Below are 20299 nucleotides of genomic sequence, written 5' to 3'. Positions count from 1 at the left end.
TAGGGGTAAGATAGATACCGCCTACAGGAAAATTAAAGAGACCTTTGGAGATAAGAGAACGACTTGTATGAATATCAAGAGCTCAGATGGAAACCCAGTTCTAAGCAAAGAAGGGAAAGCAGAAAGTTGGAAGGAGTATATAGAGGGTCTATACAAGGGCGATGTACTTGAGGACAATATTATGGAAATGGAAGAGGATGTAGATGAAGATGAAATGGGAGATATGATACTGCGTGAAGAGTTTGACAGAGCACTGAAAAACCTGAGTCAAAACAAGGCCCCCGGAGTAGACAATATTTCATTGGAACTACTGACAGCCGTGGGAGAGCCAGTCCTGACAAAACTCTACCATCTGGTGAGCAAGATGTATGAAACAGGCGAAATACCCTCAGACTTCAAGAAGAATATAATAATTCCAATCCCAAAGAAAGCAGGTGTTGACAGATGTGAAAATTACCGAACTATCAGCTTAATAAGTCACAGCTGCAAAATACTAACACGAATTCTTTACAGACGAATGGAAAAAATAGTAGAAGCCAACCTCGGGGAAGATCAGTTTGGATTCCGTAGAAACACTGGAACACGTGAGGCAATACTGACCTTACGACTTATCTTAGAAGAAAGATTAAGGAAAGGCAAACCTACGTTTCTAGCATTTGTAGACTTAGAGAAAGCTTTTGACAATGTTGACTGGAATGCTCTCTTTCAAATTCTGAAGGTGGCAGGGGTAAAATACAGGGAGCGAAAGGCTATTTACAATTTGTACACAAATCAGTCATACGCCTTCTCAATACTTTCATATTTTGCTCTTCTTATGTTTCTTGTTAATCAGCAGCGCTGATTGTGGCAACATCTCTCTTTAGCTCATTTTGTAACAAAAATCAATTAGTAATTATTTAATCAAACATGACAGCAATATCAAAGTAATGTGGCATCACTCTACTAAAATATTTCTGAGGGCAGGAACAAAAAGGAAAGAAGAAATGCTACAAGTAGCTACATACATGTTATAGTAACTCATGCAATGGAAAATCCAAGATGAAATGTAACAATATTATGAGAAGGAAAGGTGCTACTCATCATATAGTGGAGATTCTGAGTTGCAGATAGGCACAAGAAAAAGACTCTCACAATTATAGCTTTTGACCATTAAGGCCTTTGTCAAAAATATACACACACACACACACACACACACACACACACGTCTATCTATTGTTGATGAAGGCCTTAACGGCCAAAAACTATAATTGTGACAGTCTTTTTCTTGTGCGTATCTGCGACTCAGCATCCCTGCTATATGTTGAATAGCAACTTTCCTTCTCATAATATTGTTGTAGTAACTCATGTATTCAGTCATTCCTCAGTTGTCTTAACAAAGGTACATGGGCTTTCAGTTATGCCACAAATAGTAATGGAAACATTCAGTTGTATTGTTAATGTTCTGTTTACTCTTTCAGGCATACACTTTTTGTGGAGAAAATCTCTTGTCACAGGACAAGTGTGGAGAAGCTGTAAGGGGCTTACAGGAGGGTCAAACCAGTAAGTATTATTATTTCAACTGCACCTGACCAGAATGATGTAATAAATAAAAGGATATAGTCACATGTTTGACTCATTTCTATGACTGGAATTGTAAGATAATAGCAGTATTTTCAGGTAACACTTAATACAGAGAATATGTGTATTAACACGATTCACATTGTCCGTCACACTTCACATAGTGTAGACTGGGAACTGTCTGTTAGGCATGCCTGATGTAAAACTGACTGGGCACAGCCTGTGCTGCCTGAGTTGTTGTTGTTCCGCCGGCAGAGGGCACGGCCGATTTCTCGCGTGCCCTCTGGTGGATGGGACTTTACTTGCGGCAACTACTGTCCGTGATGCGCCGTGCGCCTCCCGTGATCTTTCTGGTGGCTACTGCAATATGATGTTGGAAAATGCTCTAACCCAAGAACACTGTAATTTATTACTCAACTAGTGCACACTATACTGGCATTTTAAGTACTGGTGCTGTAGAGAGGTGCAAATAATGTGGATTATTTCAAGATGTATGGTTGGTGGCTACTTTCACTAGCATCAATTCATGCATCTAAGTTTGCACCTCTGCAGTCTCTCACTTCGATTACCACTGAAATAGTCTAAATTGATTGATATATTAACCCTCCTTTGAACAGAGTGATATTTACCTCTTCTTTCTTGAAGAAAAGGAAACACCATCCATAATCATGATAAAGAATACAGTACAATGCAATCATAAATAATGTTGCAGCTATATTCGAAGATCGCAGGCTGCGGTGTATCCAGGTATCATTCCCAGGATGAGTAATTTAGAAATGAAAGAATTACCTCCCTTTCCAGAAGATACGTTGTAGAAAAACTTTTACACAAATACTCATAGGCGCCCGACACTCATTCACCACGTTCACCCAGAATCATGGACGGGAAGAGACAGATATTTGAAGAGTGAAAAATTTGATATTGGCTTAATGAAACTTTAGATTACAGATATATGATCATCTTTCTTTTCATGCATGCCTCTTTTTGGTGTGTCCATGTTTTATGTTGCATCTTTGCCCCACACAGTGTTCCAATAATGATTAAACAACATATACTTGATCATGATTACTGGATGATATTATTCAGCAGTGGTAGATTTTACAAACAACATAAATAATCAAATTTCATATGAAAGTACTTCTTAAACTACTTTTGGCCTGGCTGGGGATCAAATCCCTTTATTTGTGGCCAAGTTTATATCTTATTTATCCCCTGCACATGTCAGCTTTATTTATATTACAGTTAATTTTCATGAAATTTACAAAACTTTAAATGCTCAGTTTCTAAGAGATCATCACTCAACAAAGGGCATATTTGAATTTTAATCTTTTGCTCCATAGGAAAAGTGCATCTTCATGTGCATTTGTTTAAAAAGTTCAATGCCGCAATGGAGCAGCTATAAAGTTCCAATCAAGGTATATAGACCACATTGCCCATCACGTATTTTAGAGTCCAAAAGGCCATCCCTTATCATCGACGCCACGCCTAGAGCTCACCATATTCCAGGTAAACCCATAAATTACATACTTTAATTCCTCCTTTGTAGTAAAGTTCAGCATCCAACACCACTACAAAGGCACTTACAATGTTTTTGTCATTTTAGGTGCACCATAATTTGATCATTGTTGCACATGAGTGTGTATTCCTAATTTAACACATGCTAAACATATGCTATGTGGAAATTTTCTGTAAGAACCCTTTTTATTTCCCATATGTTAAACATCCTTTTCATATACTCTTTTCCTTAGTTGTCTTGTACAAGTGTGTAAAATTTTACATGATTTAAAGAAATTAAAATATGACATAATTGCTCCTTACAACTATACATAAATGTAATTTTAATATCAGCTGACAAACAATATCTAATACATTTCAGTTATGAACAAGTGTATACATGACTTTGTCGCATCATTTTGATATTTGCATAACAATATTTAGATACAAGTGAATAATGTTTAAGAAGTCATTTTTGCCTTCTAAATTCATAGGGAAACATTTCTGTGACAAGCTATTTCATATTAATTCTCATTGTTTATAAATCACTTATATTTAAAACAGTACTCCTTTATAAATAATATAACTTTTTTTGAAAGTTGTTATCATCATCTCCTTACATAGTTTCAGTCTTACCATTTCCAGTGCAGATCATTGTCTTACATTTGTTCCAGGCTATTGCACATTTCTACGTAATAGGCTTGGTATGTTTTGTCTTGCATAAGTAGGTCATGGATTTCACAATTCTGTTCAGTGAGCTGTAAAAATTCATTTAACCCGTGGGAGAACCTCAGCAAGGTGTCAGCAATTGTGTTTTGTTTACCTTTGATGTACGCTACCTCAAAACCAATTTCCTGCAATTAACGATCCCATCTGCAACAACCTGGATTTTCCATTGTCTATTCTTCTGTGCAGCAATTTGCATTCAAGATAAAAGAAAGTTATTGATGGTCACAGTAGACTTTGGTATGTTTTCCCCACAAATAATATTTGAATTTCTTAAAAGCGCACTCTATAGAGAGAACTTCAAGCTCTGTTACTGTCTCAGTGATTTGGAATAGGCATGCTCCCAGACCCTGCAAGGATGCATCAGTGCTTACATAAAACTCTAATGATATGTCAGGGTGAAATAATGTATTTGGGTTGAGTAGAGTTTCTTTTATGTTTTCAAAGTCTGTTTGACATTGATTGGTTAATATCCATCAGTATTCTTCAGTAACAAGTTCAGGGCATCACTGTTCAGCGACTGATCAGGAATAAATTTTCTAAAGCCCATATAAGCTTTGAGGATTTTTTTAATCAGGGCAAAATGTCTGATTGCCTCTAGTTTCCATATCTGGCAGACTACCAGGGGGTGATATGATGTTTCCTGGGACTTTTCTTTCCCAAATTCAGATTTTTTAAAATTTACCATAACTCTGTATTCTGGGAATTGGTATAGTACTTGTCCCAAAAGTTGTAAATGCTTTTCCCAGGTAAGTGTTGCAGTTAGCAAGTCACCCATGTAGAAAGTTACTTTATTAATTAGTTCTGGACTTAAAACTTTGTCTAACATGGAAGTGAAGACACCTGTGCTCACATTTAAGCTGAAAGGCTAGACACAAAGTTAATAGCTTCTGCCCTCACATACAAGGCTGTGTACTTCCTACTGTCTTCAAGGAGAATAGACAGGCAGGAGATACCATCTTCTACTGCTGTTGCATTGTTTGGCTGCTTACAGGTATATTCTGTGTATGCCAGTTCAACTGGTATTGACATTGGCAGAGCCTGTTTCATTTTACAATCCCCTCCCTCTCTGCCTGAAGGACTAGTGGTTAACAGCAGATAGGTATTCCAGCTCTCTAGTCTGCCTGACTGCACCTGATTGCTAGCGATTAGTGGCTCCTTTGTGATATCAGTGCCACTAATAAAAGTGTGCTGCAATTTTTCTTCTGCTGCCGTTAAACCTGATTCAGTCTGACAGCAAAGCTTTACATATAGTGTGCAAATCAGTAATAGTATCTTGCATCTCCTTTACACTTAATATTAATTTCAGATTGAGTACCCTGCATTTTAATCTGTGTGTTTCTCATTTTTCAGCTTACCTGCCATATCCTCCTGCACCTTGTCTATAACTGATACCTTTTTACCCAGCTTATCTATTTCCTGAAACAGATCTGTGAATAACTACACCTTTCATTCTGTGCCCATTTTGGACAACTTAAATGTTAAATTGTTTGATAGATCAGTGCACAGCTTCTTTCTTAGGTCATCAAATTTTGTTCATTTGAAAGTTCCTCAAATTTTTGTGTCACATGATTCCCAAAATCATTAAATATTTGTTGAATAAAAATCTCTCGGTGTACATGCCGCGTCAATTCGGGATAAAACTCCAAACTTTCGACCACTACCTCCATGGTCGTCGTTGGGGTAAAAGTGACTGTCATGAACTAGCAAGGCTCCCACTTTTATATGCAAAGGATGGCTTCTGATTGGCTGGAATACGTCATAGCAACAGCGATATGGCATGTAGTGAAGTGGTGCCCTCAACTTCCATAGATGTAGTTTCTATCCCGCGTTGCTTGCAGCGCCATCCCTTGAATCAGGAGGTAAAATGCGGGAAGTTTTTCTCTGTGTAAGTTGTATCACTGTTGGGGGGTGCTTTTGAATGCCTACTCAGTCATATCAATAGCCTCATGTGTAAAAATGCTTCCCAGTGATATTCACAAATTTATTTCATCTACTGTAAGTAAATTCATGTCATTAATCACAGCACTGCTCTCCTCAATCATAGTTGAGCTTAAATAATACTCGAGGTTATCATCTGACTCATCAGCATGTTCACAATCACTATCATTTGTTATCGTGTTAGTTGTGATGACATTTTGCGCTTGTACATTAATTCTTGGGTACAGTGGTTTTATTTGATGTATCCATTTAAGTCTTGGTGATTTATTAATTACAGAATTTTAAAATGAACATCCCTTTCTTAATTACGCCGAGAAAATTTTCTAAATTATCTTGTGATATGTTGTGAACATGAACTACAACTCGTTGTTGTTCAAAATTATCAGCCAACAATGAATACACTATTTTACAGCCAAAAATTAATACACTATTTTACTATGGTTTTAAAAGATGCAGCTTTTAGGATGGGAGGGCAGAGGTATTACTGTTACTATTAAATGTGAGTGAGGCACTACTGAGTGCAGTCATGCAGCTATGAGATAGAATTTTCCTACCTTCTCGATGCGTTTCACAATTTTTTCTGTTAGTTTCCACACAAATTTTATTTTCCATCCAAGCATATCCTTCTTTTATGATCCTTCCTCTCTTTCTCTTGGAAATATTACTTGTATCACGTAAAAAAGAAAACAAAAGTTAATTAATACAGTGGAAAAATTTTAAAACATATTTTATATATTTTAATTACTTCAATTGTTGGGGGATACCATTCTTACTCATGCCAGTTACACTGGTATTTAAGTAGTGGTGTGAATAATGTGGATTATTTAGAGGGGTGCGGCTGGCAGATACTTTCACCGGCAGCAATTCACGCATCTAAGTTCATGCCCCCACAATCTCTCACTACGACTACCACTGAAACAATCTGTTTTGATTGATTCTCATTTGAAGAGAGTGATATTTACATCTTCTTTTTTGAAGAAAAGTAAATGCCTTCTATTGCCGTGATAAAGAATAATAATATAATACAATCATAAAGTTTGTTGCAGTTTTATCCAAAGATTGCAGGCTGCAGTGTATCCAGGTATTATTCAGGATGAGTAATTTAGAAATGTAAGAAACTGCCTCCCTTTCCAGAAGGTATATTGTAAAAAACTTTTACACAAATACACGTAGCTGCCTGACACATACACAACACACCCACCCAGAATCACGGATGGGAGGAGATAGATAGTTGAAGAGTGAAAAATTTGATATTGGCTTAAGGAAACGTTTGAATACAGATATATGTTCATCCTTCTTTTCTAAACATATCTTTTTGGTGCAGGCATATTTACATTGCATCTTTACTCCACACAATGTTCTGATACTTGTTAAATGACATATACTTTATGACTAAACCAACGTAATATCTATCAAAACACACATGGAAGACAAAGTACATTACTGTCAGTAATACAAAAGTCACTGGTGGAGCCGTGCACTCTCTCCTGTATATTCATTTGTCCCAAAAGGTGGTGCAACTGGCAGGTTACACACACAATGGCTTTCATATTAGCAGGCTTGGTGGCCTCTAGTGGCTGAATCAAGCACAGACTTCACGCACGAACTATGAAATGACAGACACACAAAATTGGTAGTTACACCACTCCTCTTCCTTTGTGAATAAGTCAACATTGTGTTCACATCCATTTCTTCTGTGGTTGATGTAGGTTGTTGAGCCATGTGATGCACTGCCATTGATGCGGGGGCGGTAGATGCACACCGGATGCACAGCCATCCGTGTGAAGTGGTAGCTGGTTGATATGTCCCGATACTTTATCCTCAGCCGTGCCGACAAGGCAGAGGTGTCGGCCTCAGGTACTCTTGATTATCGCTGGCGCCTATTTCGGCCGGCGGCCAAACCTGTGAGCCCAGACAGCTGCAACAGGCCGGAAGCATTGCAGCGCCTGTGCCAGTGGATGACCTGACTTCAGCCAATGCAGATGTAGCAGAGTCCGGGGCTGATGACCATCCAACAACTCTGTTAGACTCTTATCACCAACGGAGGTAAACCTATAAGAACCAAGGAACCGATCAAGAGCTATATGCGGTGACACATCCAAAACGCATTTTTTCATGTGAGTCTTAAGTGTTCACACTAGTAATCTTGCTTGCCCATTCGATTGAGGGTGGAAAGCAGGAGCTGTGAAATGGGAAACACCACTTTTTTTACAAAAATTTTCAAATTCCTGACATATGAACTGAGGACCATTGACATTAACTAACGTATACAGAAGACCTCCCATTCCCCAAATTTTTGACAAAGCGGAAATTGTTGCCGCCACAGAAGCAGACAAACAATGCAGCATTTACAGAAACTTTGAATAAGTATCAGTTACTACAAGCCAGTAGAAATTCTAAAAAGGTTCCACAAAATCTATGTGAATTCGTTTGCAAGGCTACTGTGGATCTGGCTATAGTGACAAAGAAACACGGGGAACAGCCGGATAGATGGCACACTGTGGGCTGGCTGCAATGACACACTATTTCTCCACCAATACACGGCCAAAAACATGTCTACAACTCGCGGAGCAGAGTCCTATGTAGCTAACAGCAGCACTCTGTCCCAAATGGAAAAACATTTTTGTAGTGTAAAATAATATCTTAAAGGATCAGAAGTGTGGCCCGGAGGTTAGCCTGGCCAATTGTGTTGCACAAAAGAAACAGTGCTACTTAAAACAGGACCTGTGGCTGCAATTTTAGTGCTAATAGTAGGAAAACCATCAACAATATTGTGAGCTTCCGGGTCTAAATGAAAACAAAGTAATTCCTCTTCAGCAAACTCTGGATCCAGACCAATCACCAAACATGATAAGACATCAGCATTTGCTTGTTGCGTCATAGGTTGAAAATATGGAATAGAGCCCACTGCCGTAAGCAATGTGTGGCTTTGTCCGGCAAGGATGCTGAAGAGTTAGAGAGAGACATCAGTGGTTTGAAGACTGATCAGGTGACACTTAGACCCATATAGAAAACCATGAATATTTTTTAGAGCATACCGGATCACCAGAGCCTCTTTCTCTATCTGAGAATAACACTGTTATGCTGAATTTGAGGATTTAGAGGCATGCAATAGGGCATTCAAAACCATCCACATACTTATGAGCAAGGATGGACCCCAAGGTCAGATGAGACATGTCCGTCGTTAACACAAGGTATTGGTCTGGCTGAAAGGTGACCAAACAAGGAGCTCACTGCAGCTTAGATTTCAACAACTTGAATGCCCGGTCACTAGCTGTGAACCAGTGGAAAGGAATGTCTTTACATAATAATGCATGGAGTAGTGGTGCCACAGTAGCAATGTGTGGTATGAATTTGCGATAGTACGTAATTTTTCATAGAAATGCCTGTAATTAATTGACAGACGTGGAGTGTAGCAATGTGGCAATAGCATCAGTATGCTGGTGCACTGGTTTAATCCCATCATGCAACACTTCAAAACCCAGATAGATAATGGATGATTGAAAAAACTGAGTCTTGTCCAAATTGCACTTTAACCCTGCAGAGTGTAAAACAGGAAGCAGAGCACGAAGGTTCTGCAAATGTTCCTCCGTAGAGGCACCAGACACTGCTATGTCATCTAATGATGCAGGCTGGAACTGATGCAATAAGTTACTGTAAAAAAGCATTGAAAAATAGCTGGTGCACTTCCCACACCAAAACGCAAACACTGGTATTGATAAAGCCCAAAGGGGGTATTGATAACTAGAAAGCATTTAGATTCTCATCAAACAGCAACTATAAATATGCCTCTGCCAATTCAATCTTAGAAAAACAATGGCCCCCGATAATTTTGCTAACACCTCGTCAGGGTATGGCTGAGGATAGGTATCAATGATTGGCATTAATAGATTTTAAAAAAATCACTGCGTAGTCATAATTTACCAGTAGATTTCTTAACTATCACCAATGTGGTGCTGACTGTCCACTGGAATAAAAAGGTTGGATAACTTCAAGGGATTGAAGACGATCCAGTTCTCCTTTTACTTAATCGTGTAAAGTTACCGGTACTGCGTGGGCCCAGAAAAAATGGGTACGGGCAGACTTTTTCATCATAAAATGAGCCTGATATTTTGTTGCACAACCCAGTCATGGAGCAAATGAGAGGAAAATATGGCAGAGAGAGCATTTAGCTGCTGATATGAAACTTAGTCAGAAACCAAATACACTTAATCATCAATGGAGAAACCAAACAATTTCAAAGAGTCCAAACCAAATAGATTTTTAGGGTGAGCATTGTGCACAACTAGGAATGTTAATGAGTGGACAGCAGCTTTGTAACTCACAGGTGCAGGAAACTGTCCTAGAATGGGAATTTATTGTTAATTATATCTCACCAGCCTCCACGACACTGAAATGAGAGAGAGAGAGAGAGAGAGAGAGAGAGAGAGAGAGAGAGAGCAATATTCATCAAGTGTGCAGTGCGATGTAATTCTTTACTACTCCTGATGTTTCTATTTTACCTGAAATGTTCTGCTGTAACTACCAATTTTGAGAGTGCGTCACTTCATGGTTCATGCGTGAAGGATTCCGTCACTACAGACTACCCGGCCTTCTAATAACACAGCCACTGCGTGCATAGCCTGCTGGCTGGGCACCCTGTTGTAACTAATGAATATACAGCACAATGCTCCGCTGCTGTCTTGTGTATTGCTAATTGTATTGTACCCTGTCTTCGATTTGTGTGTAGTGTTTGAGCAATAAATTACAGTATCCTTGGGTTAGAACACTTTTGACGACAAGTATGGGATTCGATTACGAGTGTTCCACTTCAGTCATTAGTCCTTTGAGTATAATTTCCATAGAGAGAGTGCTCAAATCTCTTCTTGAGCAACAGCAGGCACTGACCATTGCTGTTTCCAGTTTAATGACTACACTGACACAGCCTGCTGCCCCACCAACAACATATTCACTGCTGTTCCCTGCATACAATGATGCAGCAGAAAACTGGGACACTCATGAAAAATGCCTGCGGCAACATTTCCAGGCATTTGTGGTAATACATGTAAACCTGTGCGAGGCACTTTTTTGTTGTGGATTTCACCTCATTGGTATCAGTTGTTGCATCATCTCACCCTGTTATAAGAACCTTCAAGTCTTTCTTTCAAGCTGATACGCGAGATACTTTCTACCTATCACTGTACATGTAAGAACGTTATTGCTGCTTGTGTGGAGTTTTACCTCTGCCAAAAGTGGCCAAACCAGTTTTACAGGGCATGGGTAGCAGAACTACATGGACTTAGCTGTCAACATAATTTTATGACAAATGTTCATAAGGGATTCTATGCTGATCAAATGCTTCATGACATAGTCAAACACCTTCCTCCTTATGGGGAAGTTCGAGAGTGAGTTCTACAATGTGAAAATCCTGTGCTTATGACAGTATTGAACATAATTCAGTTATTTGAAATTTCATGGGCTGCAGGTAGTCAGATTGAGATCTGGTCTCACCCCTCCCAGCCTTCATCCACTTCGCAAGGCAATGTAGACACTATTGCAGCAGTCCAGCAAATGTCTTAGGATCGTATAGGTAATTGGCATTCATGACAACAACAGTATGCATCACAACAGTGACAGCCTCGTGTTCTGCTGCCTTCATGGCCATACTGCATCATTCAACATGAACAGACCGCGTGTCCCATGCGCTGGGCAACATGTAATAGGTGCGATAAGAAAAGAAGCATTGCTTCTTTATGTAACTCCTTTCCAAATCTGAGTGAGGACAAAATGAATGTGGATGTGAACACTGTCAGCAGTGACAGTGTCTCACAGCAAACCACACACTGAAGTGCCTGTTTTTAACAAATCACTGAGAATGCAGGTGGACACTGGTGCAACAGCACTGTTGGTGAATTCTCAAACTTAAGTGGATACGGGTTCTCTCTCTCTTATTTCAGTGCCATGGAGGCTGGTGAGATATAATTAACAATAAATTCCCATTCTTGGACAGTTTCCTGCACCTGTGAGTTACAAAGCTGCTGTCCACTCATTAACATTTCTGGTTGTGCACAATGCTTACCCTAAAAATCTATTTGGTTTGGACACTTTGAAATTGTTTGGTTTCTCCATTGATGATTAAGTGCATTTGGTTTCTGACCAAAGAGCTTCAGAGCTATCTAATGCAGAACTCTTCACACACACACACACACACACACACACACACACAGATGTGGTTACATTTTACTAGGACTGCTGCTCAACTGTGGTGAGAGTGTGTGTCAGTTGAAGTTGAGAAGAGCAGAAGGGAGTTGGAGGGGGAGGCAGGGTTAGGTGACAGCTAGGAGAGATAGATAGGCAGCAAGAAGATTTGGATATGAATGTGACACCAATGAGCTTGCCATCGTGCAGGCAGGGAGATCGCATGGGGCACATGGTCAAGTAAAGAATGAAAGATTGATTTTGGAGTGGGGGATATAGGACACAGGAAGAGGAAGCCTATGGAGAGGATACTGAGAGTGTAGAATAAGGGAAATGATAGGCATGTGGACAGGGGTGTATGTGGGCCTGGGGCTAGTCGAGATTGAGGCCATTGGGTTGCAGAGTCGCAGGATGTGTATAAAAACATGCATTGGTCTTTAAATATGTCTGCTTGTGTCTGTATATGTGTGGATGGATATGTGTGTGTATGCGAATGTATACCCGTCCTTTTTTCCCCCTAAGGTAAGTCTTTCCGCTCCTGGGATTGGAATGACTCCTTACCCTCTCCCTTAAAACCCACATCCTTTTGTCTTTCCCTCTCCTTCCCTCTTTCCTGATGAGGCAACAGTTTGTTGCGAAAGCTTGAATTTTGTGTGTATGTTTGTGTTTGTTTGTGTGTCTGTCGACCTGCCAGCGTTTTCGTTTGGTAAGTCTCACCATCTTTGTTTTTAGATATATTTTTCCCACGTGGAATGTTTCCCTCTATTATATTAAGAACATACAGAGAAGTTGACCAGCCGTATATTCTGTCACTGTGTGGTCAACTCAGTTCTTGGCCAGTTCAGTGGTGAGTATCTGTTGGAGTAGACAACTGGTTGGTGGTCACGCACACTTAAAAATATGTGCAGAAGTTACAACAAAGTTGGTATTTGATATGACTGCTTTTAAAAGTGGCCCTGCCTCTAATGGTTTAGAATATTTCTCTGACAGATCTGAAACAGAACATACTGTGTGGGTACATGCGACAGTTCCAGCACCTGGCTCCTTCATAGAGATGTAATCCTGTTGCAAGGGGTAGGGTGTACATGTTGCCTAAGAATGGCCCAGAATATTTTGTAACTTGGCAGAGCACCAGAATACCTTTATGAATGGGGTTGGGGAGGATTTTAGGTAGGGTATTCCTCATTTCTGGGACCAACCATCAATCAGCTCTCCACCTGAATGATTGTCCATTCCCAAACTGTGCCAAAGAGAAAATGAGAATTGAGTTTGTAATTACAGGACACTTGCTTATCTCCACTTTTACAAATAGGTGTTACTATTGGATATTTCAGTATTTTAGAAAATACATCAGAACAGACATGTTGATGGATCCATCAGAGAAGTGGATGTCCACATCCAGAAAAGTGGCACCCTGATCCTAAAAGCATCATTTCAAATGGGTAAGAGAGAAGGCATTAGAGCTGTGGAAGAATGATGGCTCATATCACAAAGTTATTATCTATGAAGCCAGACAAGGGGTTTAGTATGTTGGCTGACTGGAAAGGTTTCTAGACCACCCATGAACAGCTTGGCATACGAGAATTTCATCACAACCAAACTATTACCCACAGCCTTTCTATATCAAAGGCATGTACCCCGTTCACCATCTCTCTGCCATTATCATCCCACTACCACCTAGTCCCAGTGGACAACACCTTGCTTTATATCAACATCTTGCACGACATGGTCCTGCCACCATGAAGCTCTACCTTTCCAAATGCATGCAGACTTCAGAACCCACCCTATTTCATATACATATGACCAAGTATATACTTACCCACTCATATGAGGTCTGTTCAAAAAATTTCAGAACTTTGTCCACAAAATTTTTACCATAGGCTTCCTGCAACATTTAGTGTGTCTCTCTAAAGTCTCTCTAATAATTTCTTCATGGTCTAGATCCTCTTCCTCCACAGCCTCAACAACTTCTCCCATATGCATTTCAGTGGGTCTCTTTAGCTCAGTATTTCACCTTCCTGTATTTTGTCCACCTTCCTGATGGATTGTGCGTGGTCTCCTACGAAATACTCTCCTCCTTAGTTACACTACTCCCAATGCTGTTTCCACAACTGGAAGCAGTCCTGTTATGCATCTTGCTGGATTGCACGAAGTGCTATCTGTGAATTTTCTTATATCTTGTCTATCATTGCAGATCTTCATCCTTTCAATGGCGTTTTCAACTTTGGAAATGAAAAAAGATCGCAGGGGCAAGATCTGGAAAGTACAGAGGATGAGGCAACACAGTGATTTCTTGTTTTGTATAATGGCTACACACTAACAGGGATGAATGTGCAGGTGCGTTATCTTGATGCTAGAGACATGAATTGTCTCGCCACATTTCAGGCCATTTCCTTCTCTCATTTTCTCGCAGGTGTCACAACGTGTCCCAAAACTACCATCGATTAACAGTTTGTCCCCATGGCATGAATTCATGATAAACAAATCCTTCAGAGTCAAAGAAAACTATCAGCATGTCTGATCTGACCCAATGAGCTTTTTTTTGGCATGGAGAACCTTTCCTGATGCACTGTTAAGTTTGAACCTTGGTCTCAAGATTTTAACCATAGACTAACATCTCATCACCAGTTATTATTCTCTTAAGGAACATCTCATTCTCATTTGCATAATCTAAAAGCTCTTTGCAGATTGTGAGGCGAAGATCTTTCTGGTCTTGACTCATGAGCTGTGGCATGAACTTGGTGGCAACACGATGCATTCCAAGATGCTGTGTCAGGATTTCATGACATGATCCAACTGTAATATTACATTTTTCTTCAGTATCTTGGACAGTCAGTGTGATTGTCATGCATAATTTTGTTGATGTTGCTGATGTGAACAGCATTGGTGGATTTGAAAGTATGCCCTGTGCAACGGTCATCTTCAACTTCTATCCAGCCATTTTTAAACCATGTGAACCATTCTTAACACCGAGTGCAGCTTAAGCACTTACCACCATAGGCTTCCTGCAACATTTAGTGTGTCTCTCTAAAGTCTCTCTAATAATTTCTTCATGGTCTAGATCCTTTTCCTCCACAGCCTCAACAACTTCTCCCATATGCATTTCAGTGGGTCTCTTTAGCTCAGTATTTCACCTTCCTGTATTTTGTCCACCTTCCTGATGGATCTGTAAAAACCTTTGTTGAAATAAAGCCCATATGCATCTCAATAGCTGCCATCCATTCTGGTTAAAGTCTCTCCTTTACAATCTAGCTATTTATGAATGGTGAATCTGTAGTGACAAGTACTTGCCTGCCCAGTAAACTGAAGTTCGGACTAAGGCTTTCACAGACAGGCGCTATTCTCCAAACTAGCCCACAGACAGTTCTCAGATATCATATCCACACACACATGTAATTCTCCAATCAACTGCAGAATAGCATCCCTCTCATTACCCAATATCAACCCAGAATGGAACAATTTAATCACATTCTCTCTGATTACCTTTCATCAACTATCACATGGTTCAGGCATCTGTGAAAGACAGCTGCAAGATTTGTCATACACACTCACCCAATACACTCTATTCCAAATCTGTCACTAGCAGGCAGAACCACATTCAAATGTGAGAACTTTTTCTAAATGTCTGCATAGCATTTACCTCAGGTGGTACATGGGTAACAGGCTGATATTTATCTTGTTCGATGTGGGGAAAGTGTCTGAAAACCACATCTAGGCTGGCTGGCTGACCAGCCCCCATTATTAATCCAAGAAGCAAATTCAGTCCAGTGCAGGCTCACCTCCTCAATTCCCAGAAGCAGTACATTAACGAGCTCAGCTATCCAGGCAGGTGTTCTGTGGTATATAATGTAATAACACTTGTATCCACAGGATCCATGCTGAAGATGAATACATTATTGATTTTATGGAATGAGTGGTTAAAGTTAATAGTCATCAATATGTGTACATATTTTCTATGTGTCTAATTAGGACACACTATCTGGAAAATGATAGATTGCATCTCATTGTGAAGATGACGCACTGAATTACAGACAGGCACTATGAAAAGACTGTTACACATTACAGCTTTTGGCCACATGACTGCTACCCATACTGGAATCATTTTGGTTGGAGCTGCCAGTGGTAGTGGTCACATGTGCATGAGGAGTGCTTGCTTGTCTGAATGTGTGTGCATTTTCTGTGTGGAAGGCTTTGGCCAGAAGCCATATGTGTAGCACTTTGTTTGTTTTGCCTGTCTGCAACTCAGTGTGTCATCTTTCAACTCAATGTGTCATCTTTATGGTGAGTAGCAATCTATCCTTTTAATATGATTGTGTGGACTTTCCATTGTTTGGTTAGGACAGTTATCAGTTACCTGAGTGTATGTGTGGTGCACAAACACGTGCGGAGTGCTCTCTCTCTCTCTCTCTCTCTCTCTCTCTCTCTCTCTCTCTCTCTCTCTCTCTCTCACACACACACACACACACACACACACACACACACACACACACACAGGAGAGACAAAAAGGAGGCAGGGGGCGGGGATGAAAGGAGTGAGAGAGCATGAGTGGTCTACCATATCTGTTTGCTCTGAAGATCACAAGCTTGAAACCTGAGCCAAAATGTTGGAATTTTTATTTATGTCCCTTTGCAGTGCTCAACATTTCATCCATATTATAAATGGTTGTCTTTACTCATTCCATTGCTTGTATTCCACCCTGAGTTCCACATCATCATATTAATGAATCTCAAGTGCCAATTAAGTAAATGGCAATGTCCAAAAAGATGTGGCTCTGTAAATATAACAAACTTTTCATTACAGGTTATAAAAGGGCAATAGAACTTAGTAAGGAATATGCAAAAACTAAAGGCCCTGCTCCAAAAGTGCAGCCAGAAACTCATGCATCTTTTCGTCGGTTGTCACCACTTCTAAACCGAACCTTGGAAAAGTGTGTAAGAGAAAATGGATTCATGTAAGTGATGAACTTAGTGATTTGTAATTTATGTAGTATATATCTGTAGCTATCTTACTGTTTCAGAATTCATAAAACAAAACATTTAGTAGTAGCACAGTCCATATTAGTCAACTGATTATATGGTTTCTGTCTTGAAAGTACTTTCCTCTTATTAAATTTTCCTTTTGTGACTATCCATTCGCAGCCACGGTTTAAACATACAACAACTTGGGAATGACACTTCATACAGCTGCAGTAAATTAGATTGCATTGCAAAACATGTATCACTTTATTGGAGAAGCATCAGCAGCAATCAATGTAAAAAATAAAAAACCGCAATGATAAAAAATCAGTCGTCAGCCACACAAGGAAACCTTTATTTGCTGCACTTTACCTTTGACAATTTATACTGTCATCTTCAGAAGTGAAATAGGCTCAAATTATTGTTAAACCAAAATAAGAACTGGATGGTAGTGTCCTACAAAGTATTGGCAAAAAATCCATATATAAAGCAAGTATGTTAAAAACAAACGGACAAAGATTGAACAGCGGAAGTAAAACAGGTTTGTTAAAAGAGAAGTAAAATGGTTAAGCTTAATAGACACAATATACCTTTGCTACAAAGTCAATAAAACAAAGTGACATCTCAAAAAATAAATAATGCATGTGGTGAGTGGCATACAGTTAACTGTCAAATTTCACATTGTACGTAGTATGTGTAAGAGAAGCCAACCCCGAAACTGATGACATGAAGGGCATTGAACCCACGTATATATGAAGTTGGAGCACTAGTGTATGTACAACTGTGACAGTTGAAAGGCAAGTGTGGAGCCTGTTTCACTTCTGAAGATGAAGTATAGACTGTTGAATCCAGTAAAGTGAACCAAATAGTGGTCTTCTTGTGTGGCTAATGACCGACTTTTTATCTTTGTGGAAATATTCTACAGTTGTTGGACTACAGCTGTGAACAAAATCATAAAAAACCTAATTTATAAATATTTATCATGTAGACATATTTACAAATTAGTTTGTGCTGTGAATGTAAAATGACATGTTGCACATCATTACTATTTATTGTGCAAATTGATCAGTGGAATCTGAAACTAACCTACCATCCATCTTGCTGAAAACATTCCACAAATGTCAGATAGTTTATGATACCCTTCACTGATACTTCACAGCTCTTTTTCAAATATTTATTCTAAATCTACATTTGTACTCTGCAAGCCACCATATACTGTGTGGTGGAGGGTAGTTTATGTGCTTGTTGAACTTCATATCTTTTCCTGTTCCAGTTGCAAATGGTCTGCAGGAAGAACGATTGCTAGTAAATTTCTATGTGAGCTTGAATATCTGTGATTTTACGTTCATGATCTTTTTGCAAGACACATGCAATGCCATGTTCCCCTTTTGTTAATGATTACTGTACTCTTGACCATGGATAAATCTCGGACTTCAAATTTAGCAATAACTGCTGGAACCCAAGAATTTAGCACAGTGCCCAGCTGCATAAATAAACATGGCACTTCTCAAGTTTAGGTGCCAAATATTCTTGCTCTCAAATACAATTACTCTTCATATTCAATATTTCTTTAGACAGAAAGTTATTGAATTTCTTAGCTCTCTATCTCGGTGTAAATGTCAAGTTGACAGTTTGAAATACAGCAGAATTTACATATATTTCAAATTCTTTCGTTCATTTGTAGTGTGGTAAAATAGGCAACAAGTTGTAGTGCTTCGAGAATTTACACGTAAATTCTGGAACCACTTGACCTTCTGCCATCTCGAACTTGCAAAATTTTAAAGATAAATGTGTGAGAGAGCCTATTTACTGCGCAACACGTCTGTGTGTGCAGGATGGATGAGATCTCATGGAGTAGAATTCTCTACCCTCTGTGCCCTGCAGCACTGAGTCTTTGAAGGCTGGCACTCAGCAGCCACCGAGGTGACACCCCTTAATTTTTTTCCTCCTTCCCTTGCCTTGTCTGGTCTCTTAAACTGACAAAACGGCTGGGAGCATGGTGTGCTGACCAAATGCCCCTCCATGTCTGCATCCAATGATGCTTGTGGGCTGAGGACGACACTGCGGCCAGTCAGTACCATTGGGCCTTCATGGCCTGTTCGGGCAGAGTTTAGTTTAGTTCCCTTTCCTTGTTCTGACTCTCCTTCAATAGAATGTTCATGGCCTTCAATCAAACAAAGAAAATTTATGGCTTCTCTTAGAATCACAGCATCCAATTGTTCTCTGTCTCCAGGAAACAAAATTGTGTCCACACGACCACTTTGAGCTCTCACATTTCTTACCGTTCCATTTTGATCCCCCCTCCCCCAAGGACGGCATTCCATCTCACAGGGGAGTCATGCTGCTCATACAGATACAGGATGATGTTCATAATCAACACATCTTCCTGACTACCTGCCTTTAAGGTGTTACAGTTCGCCCTTTCCTTCCCCATCTTACCTTTTTGCTTTGTACTGTTTACATCCCTCCGTCATTCGTTGTCACCATGGCAGACTTCCTCCAGCTTCTTAGGCAGCTACCTCACCACTTTCTGCTGCTTGGTGACTTTAATGTGCACCATCTCCCTAGGGGTTTTTCCAGAACCTGTCTTGGCTGACCTTCTCAATCAACTTACCCTCCTCTGCTTTAACACAGGAGCACCCACGTTCCTTGCAGAGTCCATGCACACGTATTCCCATATGGACCTAACCTTCTGCACTGCCCAGCTTGCCCACCATCTCAAGTGGTCCATTCTCTCTGATACATACTCGAGCGACCATTTCCTGTGTGCAATCCATTTGCTGACTCCTCCCCCACCTACGTGCACACCCAAATGGCAGCTTACTAGGACCGCTTGAGGCTTTACTCCTCCCTGGCGACCTTCAACAAACAACATATCCCCAGTTATGATGGCCAGGTAGAATATCTTACAAACATTATCCTTACCGCTGCAAAATGTTCCATTCCTCACACTTCCTATTTACCATGCTGTGTCCCAGTCCCTCGATAGACTGAGGCATACCATTACGCAATTCGTGCATGGAGAAATGCTCTCTGTGTTTTTAACTATCACCCTACGATGGCAAAATGTATTCATTATAAACAGTTGCGTGCACAATGCCATTGCATTCTTTGGGATAGCACAAAAGCTTGCTGGACTACATTCACTGGTTCTCTTAACAGTTCCACTCCCTCTTCCATTGTGTGGGCCAGCCTCCAATGGCTCTCTGGGACCATGATACATTCCCCAATTTCCAGCCTGGCAGCAGTAGACAATGTCATAGTGAACCATGTTGCTGTTTCCGACACCTTGGACTGCCATTTTGTGGATATTTCGAGCTCCTCCCCTATCATCCTGCCTTCCTCCATCGTAAATGAGTGGAGGATGCTCGGGTGATACCCTTCTCTCCTCAGAATTGTGATTGCTACAGTGTCACCTTTATATGAGGGAGCTAGATCATGCTTTTGC

General features: G+C 40.1%; 1 protein-coding gene across 1 annotated transcript in view; it reads left to right on the top strand.

The window, feature by feature from the left end:
- LOC124776343 (BRO1 domain-containing protein BROX-like) overlaps positions 1-20299 on the top strand; it is a 116882-nt gene that overhangs the window by 71089 nt on the left and 25494 nt on the right. Inside the window, 2 exon segments of the mRNA XM_047251292.1 lie at positions 1458-1539; positions 16697-16847. Of these exon segments, the coding sequence (XP_047107248.1) occupies positions 1458-1539; positions 16697-16847 (233 nt within the window).

Source organism: Schistocerca piceifrons, chromosome 2, assembly GCF_021461385.2.
Source record: "Schistocerca piceifrons isolate TAMUIC-IGC-003096 chromosome 2, iqSchPice1.1, whole genome shotgun sequence".
NCBI classification, from domain to species: Eukaryota; Metazoa; Arthropoda; class Insecta; order Orthoptera; family Acrididae; genus Schistocerca; species Schistocerca piceifrons.
The sequence above is the reverse complement of the archived record's forward strand: the minus strand, read 5'-3'. Positions and strand labels throughout refer to the sequence as shown.